The sequence below is a fragment of the Rhinopithecus roxellana genome, chromosome 13 (assembly GCF_007565055.1).
Source record: "Rhinopithecus roxellana isolate Shanxi Qingling chromosome 13, ASM756505v1, whole genome shotgun sequence".
Lineage (NCBI taxonomy): Eukaryota > Metazoa > Chordata > Mammalia > Primates > Cercopithecidae > Rhinopithecus > Rhinopithecus roxellana.
Genome location: NC_044561.1, coordinates 58615739 through 58637352, shown reverse-complemented (window position 1 = coordinate 58637352; position 21614 = coordinate 58615739). Strand labels below are relative to the sequence as shown.

The following is a 21614-nucleotide window of genomic DNA, read 5'->3' as shown; positions in this document are numbered from 1 at the left end:
CACTCCTGCATGCATTGTTTTGCTCTTGTCACACCCAGGGGCCTAGCGAATGCTGGCTCCTCTCTGCTTAGAGATGGACAGGTTGGAAGCTTGGCGCTATCTGTCGAGCAAACGAGTGGGAGCCGCTGTGGCAGTGCTCACCTGCCTGTTCAGGGTCTCAGAGGAGCACTGGTTTCCTGCTCTGTCAGCTCCCAGATGCATGGAAACCCCAGGGCAGCAGCTGCATGTGTGCAGACAGACTCCTTCTAGGGAGAAAGTGGGAGCCGGGCCTTTTTGCCTGTTCATGCTGCACTGGGCCTGAGGGGATGTTTTTTGGTCTCTGTGCCCCTGTGGGACTCACAAATACAGAGCCTTGTCAGCTCCCAAAGCTCGGGGATTGAGGAGCTAGTCCTTCATTTGAGGGGGTAAATGTTGTGTACTCAGTGTGTGAGGTTAGGGACCTGATTTTATGGAGCAGGGGGTGGGAGAAGGCATGGGACTTGCCCACACACCTGTCCAGACTCCTGGAAATCTATTGGTTACCGGCCTCATTGGCTCCAGGTGCAGGCTAGTTATTACTAGAAGCCCATCCCTTGGGCAACAGCTAGGAGAGCCCGCAGACATACCCTTCCAGGGAGAAACTGGGAGCCTGGCATTTCTGCCTGTTTGTCTGTGCTGAGCGCAGGAGCACAGCTGCTGGAAGTGCTCACGTGCCCATTGAAAACTGCCTCTTTGCCCTCTGTGGTCACAGGGGATTCATAGCTGCTGACCCATGTCTGCTGCCAGAGCTAGGTGAGCTAGCAGCCAAGCCCTTGAGTGGGAACTGCAAAAGCTGGGGCTGCCTATGTGTGGTCCAAACCCTCACCTCTCCAGGAGAAAGCTCGGAGCAGGGATTCCTTTCCGACAGTAAGGTACTGTGTCTAGAGTAGGGCTTGTGGTGTGAGTGTGTCTCAGCTTTTCCAACCCATTGTGATGTGTGGATGTTTTCCCCATTGCCCCCTGTGCAGGCCTCTCTCAGCTGGTATCTCGATTTCTTTCTGAGGGAGTTGATCTGTGTGTAGATGAGAGTTTTTCCATGTGTCCACGGGAGAAGGGAGCACCAGGAGCCTCCTTCTCTACCATCTCGCTTGTGTCACCCTCTGTGATTCTTTGTATACATAGTTGATTTTGATTCACTAATATGTTGTTGAGGAATTTTGCGTTTATGTTCACGAGAGATACTGGTTTCTAGGTTTTTTCTTATAACGTCTGTCTGGTTTTGGTATTAGGATAATGCTGGCCTCAGAGAATGAGTTAGGAAGTGTTCTCTCTGCTTTTGTCTTCTGGAAGAGGTTCTAGGGAACTGGTATAATTTTTCCCATAAATGTTTGGAAGAGGGGCGGGCCCGCGGAGCGGCGCCGGAGGAGGAAGTGGTGAGGTTGTTGCTCACTCAGCGCCTACCGCTGGCTGTTGGGGCTCAGAGAGGGGCCGCAGTCTCTGCGGCTGCGTCGCGCTCCCCTGCAGTCCCCTCCATGTTCCCCGGCGCCACCACTCCCCTTCCTAAGGCCGCCGCTTACCCCGGGGTCTATGGAAGTAATGGAAGGACCCCTCAACCTGGCTCATCAACAGAGCAGACGAGCAGACCGTTTATTAGCTGCAGGCAAATACGAAGAGGCTATTTCTTGTCACAAAAAGGCTGCAGCATATCTTTCTGAAGCCATGAAGCTGACACAGTCTGAGCAGGCTCATCTTTCACTGGAATTGCAAAGGGATAGCCATATGAAACAGCTTCTCCTCATCCAAGAGAGATGGAAAAGGGCCCAGCGGGAAGAAAGATTGAAAGCCCAGCAGAACACAGATAAGGATGTAGCTGCCCATCTTCAGGCATCTCACAAACCCTCTGCAGAGGATGCAGAGGGCCAGAGCCCCCTTTCTCAGAAGTACAGCCCTTCTACAGAGAAGTGCCTGCCAGAGATTCAGGGGATCTTTGACAGGGATCCAGACACACTACTATATTTACTTCAGCAAAAGAGTGAGCCAGCGGAGCCATGTATTGGAAGCAAAGCCCCAAAAGATGATAAAACAATTATAGAGGAGCAGGCAACCAAAATTGCAGATTTGAAGAGGCACGTGGAGTTCCTTGTGGCTGAGAATGAAAGATTAAGGAAAGAAAATAAACAACTAAAGGCTGAAAAGGCCAGACTTCTAAAAGGTCCAGTAGAAAAGGAGCTGGATGTAGATGCTGATTTTGTAGAAACATCAGAGTTATGGAGCTTGCCACCACATTCAGAAACTGCTACAGCCTCCTCAACCTGGCAGAAGTTCGCAGCAAATACTGGGAAAGCCAAGGACATTCCAGTCCCCAATCTTCCTCCCTTGGATTTTCCATCTCCAGAACTTCCCCTTATGGAGCTCTCTGAGGATATTCTGAAAGGATTTATGAGTAATTAAAATGGAAGGCCACAGAAAAGGGGAAAAGAGGAAATAATACAGTCATCACTAATCCAGCAAAAAAAAAAAAAAAAAAAAAAAATGAAAAGGGAAAACCACATAGAAGGGTCATCCCGGAAATGCTTCATCTGGTGGACTGTGGGAGCAGAGGCATTGCCAGGACTTGGGAAACAGTCACTGTGAAATGCGCCGCATATCTCATTCACTCACTTGAGCTAATGATTCCGACTTGGCAGACACTAAACTCATGGAGGTTCGGTTTCTCCTGATACAAACCAAATGGCTACCTGGAATAATTTCTTTCAAGCAACAGTTATTTTTCTTATCTTCAGGGTTAAAATGTATAAAAGTTATGTGTAATTAATCTGTAATGCCATAAATGATAATGCAAAACCTAAATAATATGGTGGCCGGAGGGGCTGCCTTATATTTGAAACATGCTTTCTATCATGCATTGACTGTATGCATTTTGTTAATGCACATTTTGTTTGTTTAAATAAGGTGTGTAAGATACACACCCTTCTAGATGAAACTATATGTGCCACACTTTGCACTACTCATGATAACCTCAAGACTATGAGAAGAAATATTTAAATTTCCATTTTATGAAGAAAGGAACCAAATTATTATGCTTTTTTAAAACAAATTACCAGTTTACATAATTAATCAGGGTGCATTTTAAGTTCTAACTGTTTATTGTATAGTGCATCATTTGAAAATACCAAGGAGGAAATACCCTTTGTTTTTAATGATGCAAGAGTGGAAGTAATGCTAGTTGGCAGTATTTGATTGTAAGAAATCAATAAAGTAATTGTGTTTTTTAAAAAAAAAAAAATGTTTGGAAGAACCCATCGTTCACTAGTGAACCCATCTGGGTGTAACTGAGTACTCCCATTCTCTAAGAGATAGTTCCATTAGTTTTCTTATTATTTCTTTTCACTTCTCCTCTTCCCATCCCTCACCCCTCACTATGACCGTGTTTCCTGTTTCCTGTTAGCTCTTTAGAAATGCAAATATCACTTTTTTGTCTACCCCTCTCCAGACATTCCCTGCTGGGCAAAAGGAACAATCCGTAAATGGAGGTAGGCTGATGGAGGTTTGACTGAGAACAGGGCAAGTTCTTCCAGCTGATCTTTCCTGAGACTTGGCAGTAGATTTGCAGCCCCAAGCATACCCACCAGTGAACCCTCCCTGCCAGGGGTGGCCTCGAAACTTCCACCTTCTGGGGGTTTGTCTTTCACCCACTAGGAAGGCATGGAGAAAGCGTGCCCACTCGGCCGCTTTTACAATTTACTTCTGCGCAGGAAGGCGCCAACTCAGCTGGGTACATTATAACTGCCCGATAGAAAACCGCCATTGCTCACCCCCCCACCCCCACAACACACCTCATGAAAATGCCCCTTTTTCCTCCAAAGGAGAAATGGCACATTAAAAGGCAGGCTGCGTTGTGCTGCTTCCTCCAAGCTGGCTTCAGAATAAATTCACGTTTGTGTATAAAGCCTTCTTTTGTATCACATTTTTTTTTGTATCAGAGTTAGTTGAACTGCACATGCGGTGAGCAGCTGACCAGCTTTTCGGCTGCAGAAGCACTATGTTCAACTTTCCTTCCGTTCTCAGTCTGGAGAAGCACAATCAACCTATCTCCAGGTGTATAGATTCTTCCTTTTGCCAGCTCTAATCTGCTATTGACCTCCTCTAGTACAATTTTCATTTCAGTTATTGTTCTCCTCAACTCAAGAATTTCTGCTTGGTTCTTTTTTTACAGTTTTTTCTTTATTGATACTCTTTATTTGTTGAGGCAGCATTTTGGTACTTTCTTTTACTTCTTTTGACATGGTTTTCTTTAGTTCTTTGAACATATTATAACAGCTAAAGTCTTTGTTTAGTAAAGCCAACATCTAGGGCTTCTCAGTGAAAGGTTCTACTGATTGCTGTCTTCCTGTATGTGGCCATACTTTTCTGTTTCATTGTGTGTCTTGTCTCTTTTGTTGGAAAATGAACATTTTAGATAATGTAAGGTGGCAACACTGGACATCAGAGATCCCCACACCAGGATTTGTTGTTGTTGCTGTTTTATTGTTACTGGGCAGTTTATGATTCTATATTTGCCTTCATTGCTTTCTTGCACGTGGCCTTGTGGTCAGCCAGAGGGGAGGGATTGGAGCCCTTTTGGGTCTTACTTGAGCATGCGCCTGGCCTTCTAGATCCTCAGGAATGTATCAGTGCTTTTCAAAGTCCCTGTGGACATCTCATTCCCCAGGCTGAGTGCAGTGGTGACATCACAGCTCACTGTAGCCTCAACATCCTGGGCTCAAGGGATCCTCCTGCTTCAGCCTCCCAAGTAGCTCTGACTACAGGTGTGCACCACTATGCTCAACTAATTTTTAAAATTTTTTATAGAGACGGAGTCTTGCTTTGTTGCCCAGGCTGGTCTCAAACTCCTGAGTTCAAGCGATCCTCCCACCTTGGCCTCCTGAAGTGTTAAGATTATAGGCATGAGTCACTACACCTGGCACTGGACCTTAAGTTTTAAGAGGCGTTCTCAAAAATCAATACCAAACTTACTGTTCATTTATTGATCACCTGTTATGTAGTGCCAACTTAGCCTTGCAGTGGGGTGGAGGGCTAGGAAGAGACAAAATGATGAGTATTCATGTATGTCTAGATACCAGGGCATGAGAAGCGACTCTGAAGACCTCACTAATTGGCTGTTCCTTTTCTCTGTGGCTAGTGTTTGTCCAGCATGATGCCGCCCAACTCTACCTCAAACTCTGGAACCTGATTAAGGACCAGATCACTGATGTGCACTTGGTAAGAACCTAGAACCAGAGCACTCAGAAGCTTAAGATGCTGCTCATTTAACTCATTCAGCTGTTGTTCCTGTAGTGTGTAGGGGAATGAGAGTTAATCCACATAAAACACTTATCACAGTTTCATAATATTGTTACTGGTATTATTTTGCACCTTTGTGAGTAGGACAAAGAGCATTAGCGGCTACCATTTCTAGAGCTTCTGTCTCTTGGCTCCACCTTCTGGCAATTGACCTGACCTGGCTTATGGTGGTGTTCCCATCTCACTTCTCTGCTCTCCCTCTTGCAGGTGGAGAGGCTGCAGGCCCTGTATATGATCCGGGTGAAGGACTCCTTGATTTGCCTCGACTGTGCCGTGGAGAGTAGCAGAAACAGCAGCATGCTTACCCTTCCACTGTCTCTTTTTGATGTGGACTCAAAGCCCCTGAAGACACTGGTAAGGGGATTCTCTTGGTATTTGCTGCCCCCGTATGTGTTAGTCCATTTCTGTTGTTATAACTCAACATCTGAGACTAGGTAATTTATTTCTTACAGTTCTGGAGGCTGGGAAGTCTTGGTTGAGGGGCTGCACCTAGTGAGGGCCTGCCTGCTGGTAGGGACTCTCAGAGTCCTGAGGCGAGGCAGTGCAGGGCATCACATGGCGAGGGGGCTGAGCGTGCTAATGTGCCAGCTCGAGTCTCTTTTCCTATTCATATGAAGCCACCAGTCCCACTCCCAGGATAACCCATTAACCCTTTAATCCATGAGTGGATTAATTCATTCATGAAGGCTGTGCCCTCATGACGCAATAATCCCCGCTTTTTTTTTGGAGACAGAGTCTTCCTCTGTCACCCAGGCTGAAGTGCAGTGGCACAATCTCAGCTCACTGCAACCTCCGCCTCTGGTGTTCAAGTGATTCTCCTGCCTCAGCCTCCCAAGTAGCTGGGATTACAGGTGCCTGCCACCATGCCCAGCTAATTTCTGTATCCTTAGTAGAGATGGGGTTTCACCATGTTGGCCAGGCTGGTCTGAAACTCCTGACTTCAAGTGATCCACCTGCTTCAGCCTCCCTGGGATTACAGGCATGAGCCACCTTGCCCTCCCCAATTATCTCTCAAAGGCCCCACCTTTCCATACAGCCACACTGGGGATTCAGTTTCAACATGGGTTTTGGGGAAACCATCGAACCACACAACACAGTGTGACCAACTCCCCCTTGCATCTCTGATCTATCTCTGGCTTCTGAAAAGTCACTTATTTCATTTTCATGGCTCTGGCCAATTTCTCCTTTGTTTTGGCAAAAATGCTTTTCCCTCCTACCTCCACCTCCCTCATACTGCTCCCTTAACAGGAGCTCCCTCCTGTTTTGTTCCTCCAGTCAGCAGGTGCCCTTTGAGATCCTGCCAAATGGACCACACCAGGCCAGGCATTAAGGGGGAATATGAGGAGAACCAGAAGAAAAGCTGAAACCCTCAGCTGCAAAGTGTGGGGAGGCTGTACCTGATACAGTTTGGGTCTGTGTCCCTGCCCAGAAATCTCCTGTTCAATTGTAATCCCCAGTGTTGGAGGTCAAGTCTGGTGGAAGGAGATTGGACCATGGGGGAGGTTTTCTCATGAATGGTTTGGCACCATCCCCCATGGTACTGTCTTTGTGACAGTGAGTGAGTTCTCATGAGATCTGGTTGTTTAAAAGTGTGGAGCCAGGTTGGGTGTGGTGACTCACGCCTGTAATCCCAGCACTTTGGGAGGCTGAGGTGGGTGGATCACCTGAGGTCAGGAGTTTGAGACCAGCCTGGCCACCATGATAAAACCCTGTCTCTACTAAAAATACAAAAATTAGCTGGGCATGATGGTGCAGCCTGTAGTCCCAGCTACTTGGAGGCTGAGGCAGGAGAATCACTTGAACCCAGGAGGTGGAGGTTGCAGTGAGTTGAGATCTCACCACTGCACTCCAGCTCCCCACTTGCTCTCTGAACCTACTTCTCCCGTGTAAGACGCCTGCTCCTGCTTGGCCTTCCGCCATGATTGGGAGCTTCCGTGGCCTCCCCAGAAGCAGATGCTGCCATGCTTCTGGTCAGCCTGTGGAACCATGAGCCAATTAAACTTCTTTTCTTATAAATTACCCGGTCTTAGCTATTGTCTCACAGCAGTGTGAGAACAGAAGAATAGAGTACTCTAGGTGGGAAATACCAACACTGCTTTTTCCCTGTTCTCTTGGATGGGACAGGAGGATGCCCTGCACTGCTTCTTCCAGCCCAGGGAGTTATCAAGCAAAAGCAAGTGCTTCTGTAAGAACTGTGGGAAGAAGACCCGTGGGAAACAGGTACGCATTCCCTAGATCAGACTCAGCTGTCCCTCAGTGCACATGGGGGGATTGGTTCCAGGACCCCTGCTTTTACCAAAATCCACACACCCTCAAGTCACACCCAGTCGGCCCTGTGGAACCCACGCATGGGAAAAGTCAGTCCCTCATCTATGCGGTTGTGCATCTGGGATACTGTATTTTTGATGAGCGTTTGGTTGCAGATGTGGAACTCGTGCCTATGGGGGAGGGCAGACTGTATTTATTTACAACAATTTGTGTATAAGTGGACCCACACAGTTGAAACCCGTGCTGTTCAGGGGTCATCTGTCCTTCACTAGTCTGGGGTTGCCCCCCGTGGATTTCCTGATTTCTCTGATTTCATCAGAGGCCCCGAGGACACCCCATGGTGGGTGAGAAAGGGAATCTGGGTCTGGCTAGTATCTGGGACGCTGGGGTTCTGATATCTAGAGCCGTGGATGTGGCTTCTCATGGTTGCATCACTGAGAGGGACCAGAGGAGGGGTCCTGAGAGCAGCCGTAAGGGCATTTCCCTGGGGGCGAAACCAGCTCCCTGGAGCAGGTGCCGTGGCTCCCCTGGTCCTGGCACCTGTGCAGAGCCCTGTGCCCTGTGCCTCTTGTGGGGGGCCACACCGTGGTAGAATAGCCAGGTTTTGCATTATTCTCAGAGGAGCTCAGCAGATTCAGTGAACAGGAGCCTTAAACTCCGTGATGTCACCCTGCTTCCCTCTTTTTGGGAAGAACGCGTCACTAGCCCGGACATTTCTCTGACTCTCCCATTCCAAGTGGACTTTATCTCCAGAGTGATTTTGCTTTTTCAGGTCTTGAAGCTGACTCATTTGCCCCAGACCCTGACAATCCACCTCATGCGATTCTCCATCAGGAATTCACAGACAAGAAAGATCTGCCATGCCCTGCACTTCCCCGAGAGCTTGGATTTCAGTCAGGTCCTTCCGATGGAGCGAGAGCCCTGTGATGCTGAGAAGCAGGTGGGATCCTCCCGACCTCCTTGCCATCCTGACTCTTCCCCAGACGCCTCATCCTTTCCGATTTCCCTTCCTTCACCCCCAGTCTGCTGGGAGCCACCTGTTCCTTACAGACTGTCCCCAACCTCTAAAGACTTTTTTTTTCTAAATATTGGATTTGTGAGCATGTGCCTCACAGCACTGAGGGACGGAATCCAGAATTCAGTAGGCTCCTTTGGAAACAATGTGGAAGGCCGGGCGCGGTGGTTCAAGCCTGTAATCCCAGCACTTTGGGAGGCCGAGACGGGCGGATCACGAGGTCAGGAGATCGAGACCATCCTGGCTAACACGGTGAAACCCCGTCTCTACTAAAAATACAAAAAACTAGCCGGGCGAGGTGGCGGGCGCCTGTAGTCCCAGCTACTCGGGAGGCTGAGGCAGGAGAATGGCGTAAACGCGGGAGGCGGAGCTTGCAGTGAGCTGAGATCTGGCCACTGCACTCCAGCCCGGGTGACAGAGCAAGACTCCGTCTCAAAAAAAAAAAAAAAAAAGGAAATAATGTGGAATGTGGAATACATAGAAATGCATAGGCAAACATGTCATTATGGGTTCTTAGTACCAACCAAACTTTCTTCCTCAAATGGCCTGTGCCCACTTTGAGGATAATCATAAAGTAGCCAGTTGAGTGGACCACATTTAATCAGAGTAAAGTTTAATTCACTTGTCCTGAGATAATAACTTACTGAGAGATTCTGAGAAAAAAAGAGACATAAGGCCAGGCAATGTGGCTCATGCCTGTGATCCCACACCTCAAAAGGCTGAGGCAGGAGGATTGCTTGAGCCCAGGAGTTCGAGACTAGCCTGGGCAACATAATGAGACCCCATCTCTCAAAAAAAAAAAAAAAAATTAGCTGGGTATGGTAGCACAAACCTTTAGTTCCAGCTACTTGGGAGGCTGACGCAGGAGGATCACTTGAGCCCAGGAGTTTGAGGCTGCAGTGAACTGTGATCTATCACTGTACTCCAACCTGGGTGACAGCACAAGACCCTGTCTCTAAAAACAAAACAAAACAAGAAAACCTTAAAAAAAAAAAAAAAAAAAAGAGACACAAATATCTTTTTTCCATAGATTTGAAACGCTACCTAGCAAATTTTGTATTCCCACATGTACGGGTCTATTTTTGGAGTGTCTTTTCTGTTTTATTGGTCTGTTTGGCTATTTATGCTGTAGAACCATGGCATTTAGAAAATTAAGGCCTGATAATATGTTAAAATAGCTCCTATTATAACATGATTTCTTTACCTACTTAGGCCGTGTACGTTTCATGGGATTCTCTTTTTCTTTCCTTCTAGTTCTTTTTATTTCTACCTGCAGATTCTGCCCAATGCAGTATATTTAAAATTGTTTTTCACTTAAAAAAGACTTTTTTGGCTGGGTGCAGTGGGTCATGCCTGTAATCCCAGCTCTTTGGGAGGCCAAGAGGATTGCTGGAGTCCAGAAGTCAAGCCCAGCTGGACAACAAAGCAAGAATCCATCTTCTTGCAACAACAACAAAAAAGACTTTGTTATGGAACATTACAAGTAGATACCAGGGTGTGTAGTGAAGGAAGAACTAGACAGTGAATCCTCGCTGTAACAGTTACCAAACTCATGGCAGGTCTTGCTTGTCCTGTAACCCACCCTCTTGTTTCACCCAACCCTGTACTGGATTTTTCTGAAGCAAATCCCAGACTTCAAACTGTTTCATTTGTAAACACTTTGTTATGTGTCCCTAAAGAATAAGCACTCGAGAGAACCATCTCCATCTCGTAATTCCTTAACAGCGTCAAATATCTGGTCAATGTTCAGACTTCCTGACTGTTGTATAATCTATGTGGTTTGTTTGAATCTAGATGCAAACAATGCCTACACTTACATTTGATTAAGTTTCTTTCTTTTCTTAAGTTCCTTTTAGATTTCTGGTCCTTTTCTTTTCTTTGCAGTTGATTTGGTTGAAGATTTTTTTAATATGCCAGCACTGGCTGGTTGGTATCATTTAACATGTTCCTCTGACCCTTTTATTACTTGTAAACTAATATTTAGATACATATATTCCCTGCATTTTGTAAAGTCCTGCACAAAGTCTGCAGATGAAAATAGGGATAATTCCAGCCTCCACTGAGTGTGACCCAGCTTTGTGTGTGCCACCCTTGCCGTCCGTCTCCCCTCCGCCTACAAAAGGCTTTTGGCTGGGTGTGGTGGCTCAGGTTAGGGCCATTCCTGGGCTTGTGGAGAAACAGAACTGTGTTCTGATGACCCCACCCCTCCCAGGGGAAAGTTCTAATCTTGCGTTGGCTTTGGGGGCCTCTCTCATGACCTCCTGCCTTCCATCTCCTGTGTGCTGGTGCTCTGCCAAGCTGCTGAGCCTTCGAAGTTCAGGATCTACACTCAGGAAAGCCCCTCCTGGAGGGTGCCCACCAGCCGTGGGTCAGGGCTGTTTTCTAATATTCTGAAGTCCCAGAGTCAGGCCTAGGGTGGGCAGGTATCAGTGTGTGACGCAGTCATGTTTGTGGTGGTGGGTGAACTGTCTCGTGCCTGTCTCTTTCCAGCCTGGAGGGCAGTATGAGCTTTTTGCTGTGATTGCACACGTGGGAGTGGCAGACTCCGGTCATTACTGTGTCTACATCCGGAATGCTGTGGATGGAAAATGGTTCTGCTTCAATGACTCCAATATTTGCTTGGTGAGAAACATCATCCACAATTGCCTCCTGCCCTGGATTGGCCACCTCTAGCAAATGCTGGGCCCGGGACTACGTGGGTCTCTGAGATCAGGACACACTGTGGTCCCGCTGTCTCGGTGTGGGGCCTTTGATGAGGGTTCAAGCCTTTTTCGGCCTGAAGTCCCCATGTGGTTTGCACCTCTGTAAGGGTTCACTTCCCTCCATTTCTAAGTGTTTGGTGCTCTTGGCTCATGCCCTGCGGCTTCCTGCTTCGTGGGAAATGTCTAGAGAGCAAGGAGAGTTAGAAATATGTAAGTTAGGCCTCTGGGATACGCGTGACCAAGTTTAAACACAGGGACGAGGGCGCTAAAAAGACTTCATTGCACATGACGTCCTGCTGCTGATGCTCCAGGCTCTTGGGAGTTGCTAGAGGTCGGCTTGTCTGGAGGATGAGGGGCACGTTATAGGGCCCTGTCCTCTGTGGGTGCTTGTGTCAGCTGGCTGCTTGACCCCGTTTGTTTCTGGCTTCCAGGTGTCCTGGGAAGACATCCAGTGTACCTACGGAAATCCTAACTACCTCTGGTAAGAAACGGATTTGGGTAATGGGAGCCTGATGAGCTCACATAGGGTCCTTGGAGCTGCGTGAAACGCCTGTGGATTCCCCTGTTACTCACATGCTGATGACTCACTGTCCGCCTCATCTCCAACACTCACCCCACCAGCCCATGCTTGCCTCACACGTCACACTCCAGGAATATCGAAGTACAAGTAGCTCAAACAGCCGTGCCCTCCCTCTCCCCTCTGCTGCGCGCCCACTTCCTGGCCGTATTGTCCTCTCCTCGTTTACCATCTAGGCCAACTCCCCTCTCATGTTTCATACTCATGGTCTTTTCCTACCCTGAAAAGCCTTTACCGATTCACCCAGATTCGTGGAGGCTTCTTGTATGTTTTTGTTGTTGTTGTTTGTTTTTTGACGGAGTCTCGGTTTGTTGCCAGGCTGGAGTGCAGTGGTGCAATCTTGGCTCACTGCAACCTCCACCTCCCAGGTTCAAGCGATTCTCCTTCCTCAGCCTCCTGAGTAGCTGGGACTACAGGTGCATGCCAACAGGCCCGGCTAATTGTTTTTTGTATTTTCAGTAGAGATGATGTTTCACCATGTTGGCCAGGATGGTCTCAATCTCTTGACCTCATGATCCGCCCGCCTCAGGCCTCCCAAAGTGCTGGGATTACAGGCATGAGCCACCACACCTGGCCTTCTTATATGCCTTTATTGCATTTAAGCATACCTCTTTTACAGCAAAGATTTTTTTTTTTTTTAATTTTATTTTCAGAGATGGAGTCTTGCTTTGTTGCCCAGGCTGGAGCACTGTGGTGTGATCACAGCTCACTGCAGCCTTGAACTCCTGGGCACAGGCAATCTTCCCACCTCAGCCTCCTGAATAGCTGGAACTACAGGCATGCACCACCTGGCCTGGCACATTTTAAAAAAATGTTTGTAGAGGTGAGGTCTCACTCTGTTGCCAGGCTTATCTCAAACTACTGGGCTCAAGCCATCCGTCCATTTCAGCCTCCCAAAGTGCTTGGATTACAAGCATGAGCGCCATGCCTGGCCATCACACTGTTGTTTCTTTTTTTGTTGTTTTTTTGAGACAGAGTCTCACTCTATTGCCTATGCTGGAGTGTAGTAGCGGGATCTCGGCTCACTGCAAGCTCCGTCTCATGGGTTCACACCATTTTCCTGCCTCAAACTCCTAAGTAGCTGGGACTACAGGCACCCGCCACCACGCCCACGCCTAGCTAATTTTTTGTATTTTTAGTGGAGATGGAGTTTCTTTCTTTTTTTTTTTTTTTTTTGAGACGGAGTCTCGCTCTGTCGCCCAGGCTGGAGTGCAGTGGCTGGATCTCAGCTCACTGCAAGCTCCGCCTCCTGGGTTTACGCCATTCTCCTGCCTCAGCCTCCCGAGTAGCTGGGACTACAGGCGCCCGCCACCTCGCCCGGCTAGTTTTTTTTTTTTTGTATTTTTTAGTAGAGACGGAGTTTCACAGTGTTAGCCAGGATGGTCTCGATCTCCTGACCTCGTGATCCGCCCGTCTCGGCCTCCCAAAGTGCTGGGATTACAGGCTTGAGCCACCGCGCCCAGCCGGAGATGGAGTTTCACCAGGTTAGCCAGGATGGTCTCGATCTCCTGACCTTATGATCCACCCGCCTTGGCTTCCCAAAGTGCTGGAATTACATGCGTGAGCCACCGCACCTGGCCAATAAATATTTTTATAATCGTTAACTACTGAGGAGAAGCTGGAGAGAAAAAAGGTGGATGAAGTTAAAGCAGAGAGACTTTGTAAGTTTCCTGGCTGAGCTTTGAGATTGTGTATCAGAGATGCTATTGGAGGTGATTTTCAGCTGCAGAGATAGGCCTGGTCATTTGAAAAATAACGGATTAGGTGAAGCTCGCGTTTGAAATCCTCCTCCTACTTTTCATCTTTCTCTCTTGTTTATTCTGAGCATCCGTCTTAGACATCCAATCTTTGTCACTTTGTGGTTGTCATTGATTTCCCTATTATTGAGATCAGAGGTTGGCCGACTTTCTCTGTAAAGGATTGGAGAGAAAGTATTTCAGACTTTGTGGTCTGTACAGTGTCTGTTGCAACCACTTAACTCTGCCCTGTAGAGCAAAAGCAGCCATACACAGTATGTGGGGAGATGAGCATGGCTGGGGTCTAGTTAAATTTATTTGCAAAAAGAGGCTTGGAGACTGGGTGTGAGCTCACACCTTTAATCCCAGCACTTTGGGAGGCCAAGGCAGGAGGATCACTTTAAGCCAGGAGTTCAAGACTAGCCTGGGCAATAAAGCAAGACTCCATCTCTACAAAAATTAAAAGTTATTATAGCTAGGCATGGTGGTACACACCCCTAGTCCTAGCTACTCAGGAAGCTAAAACAGACAGAAGGATCAGTTGAGCCCAGGAACACGAGGCTGCAGTGAGCTACTATTGTGCCACTGCACTCCAGCCTGGTGACAGAGCAAGAACCGGTCTTGTCAAAAAGTAAACAAAAGGCTGGGCAGGGTGGCTCACACCTGTAATCCCAGCACTTTGGGAGACTGAGGTGGGCAGATCATGAGGTCAGGAGATTGAGACCATCCTGGCTAACATGGTGAAACCCTGTCTCTACTAAAAATACAAAAAGTTAGCCGGGCATGGTAGCAGGCTCCTGTAGTCCCAGCTACTCGGGAGGCTGAGGAGGGAGAATCATTTGAACCTGGGAGGCGGAGGTTGCAGTGAGCCAAGATTGCGCCACTGCACTCCAGCCTGGGCGACAGGGCAAGACTCCATTTCAAAAAGAAAAAAAAATAAACACAAAAGAAAACAAACAAAACGTAATGCGTATTCTCTCTTATAAATGGGAGCTAAACATTGGGTATTCATTGACTTAAAGATGGCAACAACTGGGAACTGCTGGATGGGGAAGGAGGGAGGGGAGGGGTCGGGTCAAAAACTAACTGTTGGGAGCATGCTCGTATTCACGTGACAAACCTGCACGTGTGCCCGCTGAATCTAAAATAAAAGTTGAAAGTAGATTTTAAAAACCCCGAGGGGTTGGGTTTGGCCTGTAGCTTGTTAACCTCCTCTTTAGATATTAACTAATAGAAACGTAGTGGATATCTTCCCAGGTCGCCTATTTTGTTCCTCTCCGAGGTGATGGATAGACGAAGGCTTGATCCAGCTGCCTGAAAGTTTGCTGACGCTTGTTCTGTCATAGATTAACGAAGCGTTGTTTTCTGACGAAGATTTCATGCCTCTGTGCTGATGTGTCTTCTCTTCTCTCTAGGCAGGAAACTGCGTATCTTCTAGTTTACATGAAGATGGAATGCTAACGGATATGCCCAAACCCTTCAGAGATTGACACGCTATAATTTTCCATTCCATTCCTGGATCTATGGAGTCTTCTGAGTCTTCTAAGAGATTTTGTAATGAGGAGAAGCATCGTTTTCAGACTATGTAACTGAGCCTTATTTATAATCAGGGATATTACCAAAATATTTAACAGTGAGGGTCCTCAGGTCCTGATCAGTCAGAATGGACGCTTTCACCAGTGGACTCGGCCATGTGGCTGCTCAGTCCTGGGTGCTCGCTGCTGTGCAAGACGTTAGCCCTTTAGTTAGCAGGCTGTGGGGAGTCCAGGTGCTCCCAGTGGGGAGAGCAGCGGCAGTGGGAGACATCTGGGGGCCAAAGGTCAGTGGCAGGGGGTATTTCAGTGTTTTATAACTGCTATGACCAGACTCGTGTGTACTGGCTGAATATCAGTGCTGTTTGTAGTTTTTCACTTTGAGAATTGACATTAATTCTATATAAATCACGTGTTTAGTAACTGTTATTCATTTATTCAGCAAATATTTATTGATCACCCATTCTCCATAAGATAGTGTGATAAACACAATCATGAATAAAGTTATTTTCCACAAAAGGACTTTGCAGTTTTAATAGGGGGCAGTAGGGCTTGTGCTATAGGAATTCAAAGGCAAGGGAAGTCAATTCTGTCGTGGGGCCCTGGGAGAAGGCTCCAGGCTGAAAGGGTTAGGGTGGAGGTCCCCCATAGGGACAGCGTACACAGTGGACTGGCTGCAAAAGGCCGTGCTCAGCATTCAGACAGCATCCCACACTCAGCTTTTCTCTGCCAGGGAGGCGGGTGGGGAAGGATAGGGATGGGAAGGCAGGTGGAGCTCAGAGTATGGAGGGGATCCAGCGAGGCTCGGAAGTTTGCACCTGATCCGGTGGGTGGTGAGGAACCCCTGAAGGGGCGAGGAGGAGAGGAACAGTCAGCTGTGTTCTGCTTACACTGATCTGCTGCTGGAGTTAGAGACAAACGTGGTGGGAATGGAAAGCCACACACAGTCACTAGCGCCATTCTGGAGGGAGAATGGATGTGGCTGGTGAGAGAACAGGGACCCAAGGAGAGTCCGGCACCAACCTGGGAGGGGAGCCCGGTGGGTGTGGGCACCCCCTCTTTACAGATCAAGTGATAGAGACACTCAGATGTTTAACCCCTTGTTCAAGATTCCATACTTGATAAATGGCAGATCAAACTCCTAACATAAAATGTGGGTCATTTCTTTATTATTTTATCTGTATTGGTTAACGATGATTAGCCATGCAAGAATAAATGATTATTGTAAAATCTTCAAACAATGTAGATATGTAGAGAATCCCTTCCTTGGAGCTTGCCCTTGTCAGACAGGTGTGGATGAGCATCCTGGGGTGGCTATAAAAACTGCCAGAGTCTGGGTTGCTTACAGCAGAAACACATGGTCTCCCAGAAGCCCACATTCAAGGTGACCAAAGGCCTGGCTCCTGGAGGCTCTGGAGGAGAGCCTGTTCCCTGTTTCTCAGCTTCTGCCGGTTGCCAGCAATTGTTGCTCTTCATTCGCTCCAGCCACTGCCTCCATCTGCACACAGCCAAAACAGCATATCCTGACGCGCTCAACCTTACAGCCAATGTTTAAAAATATCTGGAACACACAGGGCCATGGGAGTGGCTATTGGAGAAATTTTCATGAAGGGAGAAAGATTATAAGTAAGTTTAAAAATGCTAGTTGTGTTTGTTTTGTCTTGGAGAGGAGGTAAAAGTGGAGGTAAAAATAGAGAGTTTGGTGTAAGGTGGGAAAAGCAAAGGAACCCCGCATGGATGAGCTGAAGGGTGTGATGGGAGAACAGTGGGAAGTACATCTGGGGAAGCAATTGGAACTAGCAGCTAAGCTTAATCACAATCTATCAAAAGGGATTTGTTGGAGAATTAATGTGTGACTAGGAACAGGGAGGTTGTGGGCTTGTCAGCTCGACAGTGGGCACTCAGCTCCATTAACAAATGAGGCCCGTGTGGACAGACAGAATGATGGACAGACAGAATGATGGGCAGGCAGATGAATGCGTGGGTTTTTTTGTTTGTTTGTTTTTTGAGATGGAGTCTCGCTCTGTCACCCAGGCTGGAGTGCAGTGGCACCATCTCGGTTCACTGCAAGCTCCGCCTCCTGGCTTCACGCCAGTCTCCTGCCTCAGCCTCCTGAGTAACTGGGACCACAGGCACGTGCCACCTTGCCCAGCTAATTTTTGTTGTATTTTTTAGTAGAGACAGGGTTTCACCGTGTTAGCCAGGATGGTCTGAATCGCCTGACCTCGTGATCCACCCGCCTCAGCTTCCCAAAGTGCTGGGATGACAGGTGTGAGCCACCGTGCCGGGCCAAATGTTTGGGTTTTATGTGAAACAGGTCCACTTAGTTGTTGAGAAGACAGTGTTTTAAAGTTCCGTTTTGCAATACTTCAAATAGCTTTTCATTAGCTAAATTGAGCCACATGTAAAATCACTAAGGCAGACACCCAGAGTTCCCACATGAAAATCAAATGTAAACCAGCTGTGACCTACTTCAACGTGATCATCAGAAGCCAGAAGTTGAGCTCCTTTTTGATGTTTAAAGCCTGCATGATATTCACTGTATTATTATTCAGTGTATTACTATTTCCTTCGTGATAGAAATTTGGTGTGTCCCAACTTTCTATTCTGTCAAAACACTGCTACATTGAAAATCCCCATGCACATATTTCTCCTAATTGTGGAAATATTTTACATAAAAGACTCTAGACATGGGATGAAATTCCCAGGTTACTGGAATTTTAAAATAGATGGGTGCTCCCAGATTGCCCTCTTTCAAATTCTATGACCTCGTAAGCTTCCAAGTGTTACGGAGTTGCCCATTTTGAGGAATCTGTGCTAAAAGGACCCAACAATGCTGATGACAATGGTCAGGATGGTCAGGAGGCCGGGAAGACAACAGAGTGATTTAGATCTTAGACAGATCACTGTCGGTGTCTCCACTGGTCCAGCTCTCTCATTCGTTCTTGTGCTGTCTTCTCCCTTTCACCAAATAAAATCGCTCCTTGACATCACATGAATCCATGCTATGCTTAATGAGTGTTGGTTAGTAAAATGCCTATGACTAGTAATCTTCATGTGTGCAATTAAATATTAATTCATAAAACACTTCAAATGTAAGCAAATAATAATTAGCAAATGAAAAGTACATCATACCTCAATCAGAAAAAAATCATTCTATCAAAAAGACATTATTTGTGTGATAAAAGAGATTGCCATTTTTGTATTTTTCTACAAGGCTAAAGAAAACCAAGTCAGCTTATACAAGTGAATTTTAAAAGACTTGTATAAGTGTTTTATATTTTAGGGTGGACATGGTGGCTCACGCCTATAATCCCAGCACTTTGGGAGGCCGAGGTGGGCGGATCACCTGAGGTCAGGAGTTCGAGACCAGCCTGACCAACATGGTGAAACCTCGTTTCTACTAAAAACACAAAAAATTAGCCAGGCATGGTGGCATGCGCCTATAATCTCAGCTACTTGGGACGCTGAGACAGGAGAATCCTTTGAACCTGGGAGGTGGAGGTTGCAGTGAGCCAAGATCACACCATTGCACTCCAGCTTGGGCAACAAAAGCAAAACTCCATCTCAAAAATAAATAAATAAATAAACAAGCCTGGGCATGGTGGCTCATGCCTGTAATCCTAGCACTTTGGGAGGCTGAGGCAGGTGGATCACCTGAGGTTGGGAGTTTGAGACCAGCCTGACCAACATGAAGAAACTTCATCTCTACTAAAAACAGAAAATATTAGCTGGGCATGGTGGCACACGCCTGTAATCCCAGCTACTTGGGAGGCTGAGGCAGGAGAATTGTTTGAACCCGGGAGGCAGAGGTTGCAGTGAGCCGAGATCGTGCCATTGCACTCTAGCCTGGGTGACAAGAGCAAATCTCCGTCTCAAAATAAATAAATAAATAAATAAATAAATAAATAAATAAATGAAAGCCTTTACCCCAGAATGCTGAGTAAACTGGTGGAAAATGCTAACCTATGCATTTCAATACTATAGGATTCACAAAGGTAGAAATAACCAGATTAAATACTTCTGGTATTTCACCTTCCCAGTCATATGAGCCAGTGTTTTTTTTCTGTGAATAACAACAGCAGAATTTACTTGCCTGTCCATAAGAGGTTACCACTTCTGTGTGTTCCCCTGAAACAGGTGGTGGCTGGGTGAGAAGGGGCAGGAGGTGGGGACTCTAGTATCGTGGGTGAGCTTCCTAAACCTCTGCAACTTTCAGTCCCTAAATGGATGAGCCGTGGGAAGTTTTAGCACAATGCCCAGAACAAAGTAAGGATTTGACACATGGCGCCTCTCTCCGCATTGTTCTGTCATCAGTCACTGCGTCCTGCACCTCCCAGGCCACTGGGGTCTGGCTGTTTCCATCACATGGAGAATGACCCAGAGACTGGCCTTCAGCCACCCTCCAGGACTTACTGCTTCTCACTCTGCCACTGGCCCCTCACAGACCAGCCCAGATGTCCTCTGACATACCACATACTTCACTGTGGGAGTCATGCAGCCCTCACTGCTCCTTCCCCAGGCAGCCATGGGGCTTTCCTCCTCAGGAGGGCTCTGCGAGCACCTGGATGAAGGGCCTTTCATCCTTCATCCTCCTTTAATTTTTGTCACAGCTCTCCTTCCTTCCTCTCAGTGCAGCACCCACTGATTGATCCTCCATCTTCCCCAAAAGACAAGAACAGCACGAGCAGTAGAGAGTAGATATCCAATGACAGAAAAAATGGTCAACGATTTATCATTTCCATTTATCATCAATTAAGGAAATGTATCCTGAAGGTCATGTACCTCCTATTGGACTGCTGCATCCTCAGCCTCCTGAATTTCAGCCCAGCACCTTCCTCCCCAGTACAGCAACAGGACGTCCTCAGCCTCCTGAATTTCAGCTCAGCACCTTCCTCCCCAGCACAGCAACAGGTCATCCTCAGTCTCCTGGATTACAGACCAGCACCTTCCTCCCCAGCACAGAAACAGGTCAGTCCTTACCAGCATCCCTCTCTTATTGCCTTTGTGCAGAGCCAGAACAAGGGCCAGGCAAGGACTTGGGATTTTCCCTCCCCAACAATCTGTGAAACAATCCTTTACATCATTAACAAAGCACAGCCTTATAAATTGGTGGTCAGTCCCTCCCAACACCTCCATCACTGTAAAGATGGCAGTGCCCCTTCAAGGTTGGCCTTCCCAGGCACTGCACCTCTAGGAGCGTGTCCTTACTTTGAGGCCTGGTGCTCAGTCTATTCTGTCCAATGAGCAAGCCGTGGAGAAGGGGGGATTCCAGATTAAGGGGAGACTAGCGGGGCCCCTGCTTTTATGCTGCCCTGTTGGGAAGGCTATTAAAGAAACAGAAAGTGTGAAACAGTGAAGATATAACATGTTTTCATTACTTAAACCAATACACTCCACAGACTGGAATAATAAGAAATGCTACATCCAAGCTAACTGAATCCAATAACATATCAAAAAGACAATCCACCATGATCAAGTGGGCTTCATACCAGGGATACAGGGATGGTTTAACATGTGCAAGTCAATAAATGTGATATCTCACATAAATAAAATTATAAACAAAAATTACATGATACTCTGAATAGATGCAGAAAAGGTATTTGACAAAATCCAGCATTCCTTTATGATTAAAACCCTCAGCAAAATCAGCATAGAAGGGACATACCTTAAGGTAATAAAAGCCAAATGATATAATAAAAGCCATCTATGGCAAAGCCACAGCCAACATTATCCTGAATGGGGAAAAGTTGAAAGCATCCCCCCTGAGGACTGGAACAAGACAAAGATGCCACGTTCACCACTTCTACTCAACACAGTGCTGTTCACTACAGTATTGGTTATAAGAGCAAGACTGGAAACAGAACAAATGGATACCCATAGCTGGGTGCTTAAGAAATTTTGGGAAGAGTCACAGGGTGCAGTACTTTATAGCTCTGAAACAATACAATGGCTTTACATTTGAAATGTGGAATGATAACTAAGGTGCATTGCCCAGTAATATATGCAGAGGGGCAGAGGACTTTGTATAAACATGATCACACATCAGCATGCATGCCAGGTACATGTTTCTATTTGCACATAGATTGTAGGGATGACATGCAAACAAAAATGTTGACTTGGTGTTTGGAAGTTCGGAGTGGAAGGGAAACTTCCTTGCTAACCTTTTATGATATTTAGAGTTATTTCTAACTGTGAATATGTAATACATTTAGAAATCTTAGCTAACAAGGAAAATCTCTGTTCCTGGCCTCCTGCTGGCACATGTCAGGTGGACATGGGTGGTCATGCTAATGTGTGCAAACTCAGAAAAATCCAAGAATGGGAGTCTGCATTTTTCATCATGCAAATAATTATTAATAGAAAGAGTATGAGGGTTATTGCTCATTGATATACCATGCGTATTCTATTAGATAATAATAAATTCTGACATTTGAACTATATTTACACATGGACATTGAAATATATGGATGAAATATCGTG

General features: G+C 46.8%; 1 protein-coding gene and 1 pseudogene across 3 annotated transcripts in view; both read left to right on the top strand.

Annotated features, from left to right (window-relative positions):
• USP18 (ubiquitin specific peptidase 18) overlaps window positions 1-15650 on the top strand; it is a 29375-nt gene extending 13725 nt beyond the window's left edge. The window contains exons 5-11 of one of the 2 annotated variants that reach the window (XR_004052897.1): window positions 5141-5220; window positions 5509-5655; window positions 7426-7521; window positions 8342-8509; window positions 11075-11206; window positions 11718-11953; window positions 15015-15650. Coding sequence is in view for 1 of the 2 variants with exons in the window: in XM_010381059.2 (XP_010379361.1) it covers window positions 5141-5220; window positions 5509-5655; window positions 7426-7521; window positions 8342-8509; window positions 11075-11206; window positions 11718-11767; window positions 15015-15060 (719 nt within the window). In the remaining variant the exon portion in view is untranslated. The remainder of the gene's footprint in view (window positions 1-5140; window positions 5221-5508; window positions 5656-7425; window positions 7522-8341; window positions 8510-11074; window positions 11207-11717; window positions 11954-15014) is intronic. The other variant, XM_010381059.2, reaches the window with a different exon arrangement.
• On the top strand, window positions 1366-2491 carry LOC104676306 (annotated as a pseudogene). Its single transcript, XR_004052898.1, has one exon. The product of XR_004052898.1 is annotated as a nuclear receptor-binding factor 2 pseudogene (transcript).
• Window positions 15651-21614: the final 5964 nt, after the last annotated feature.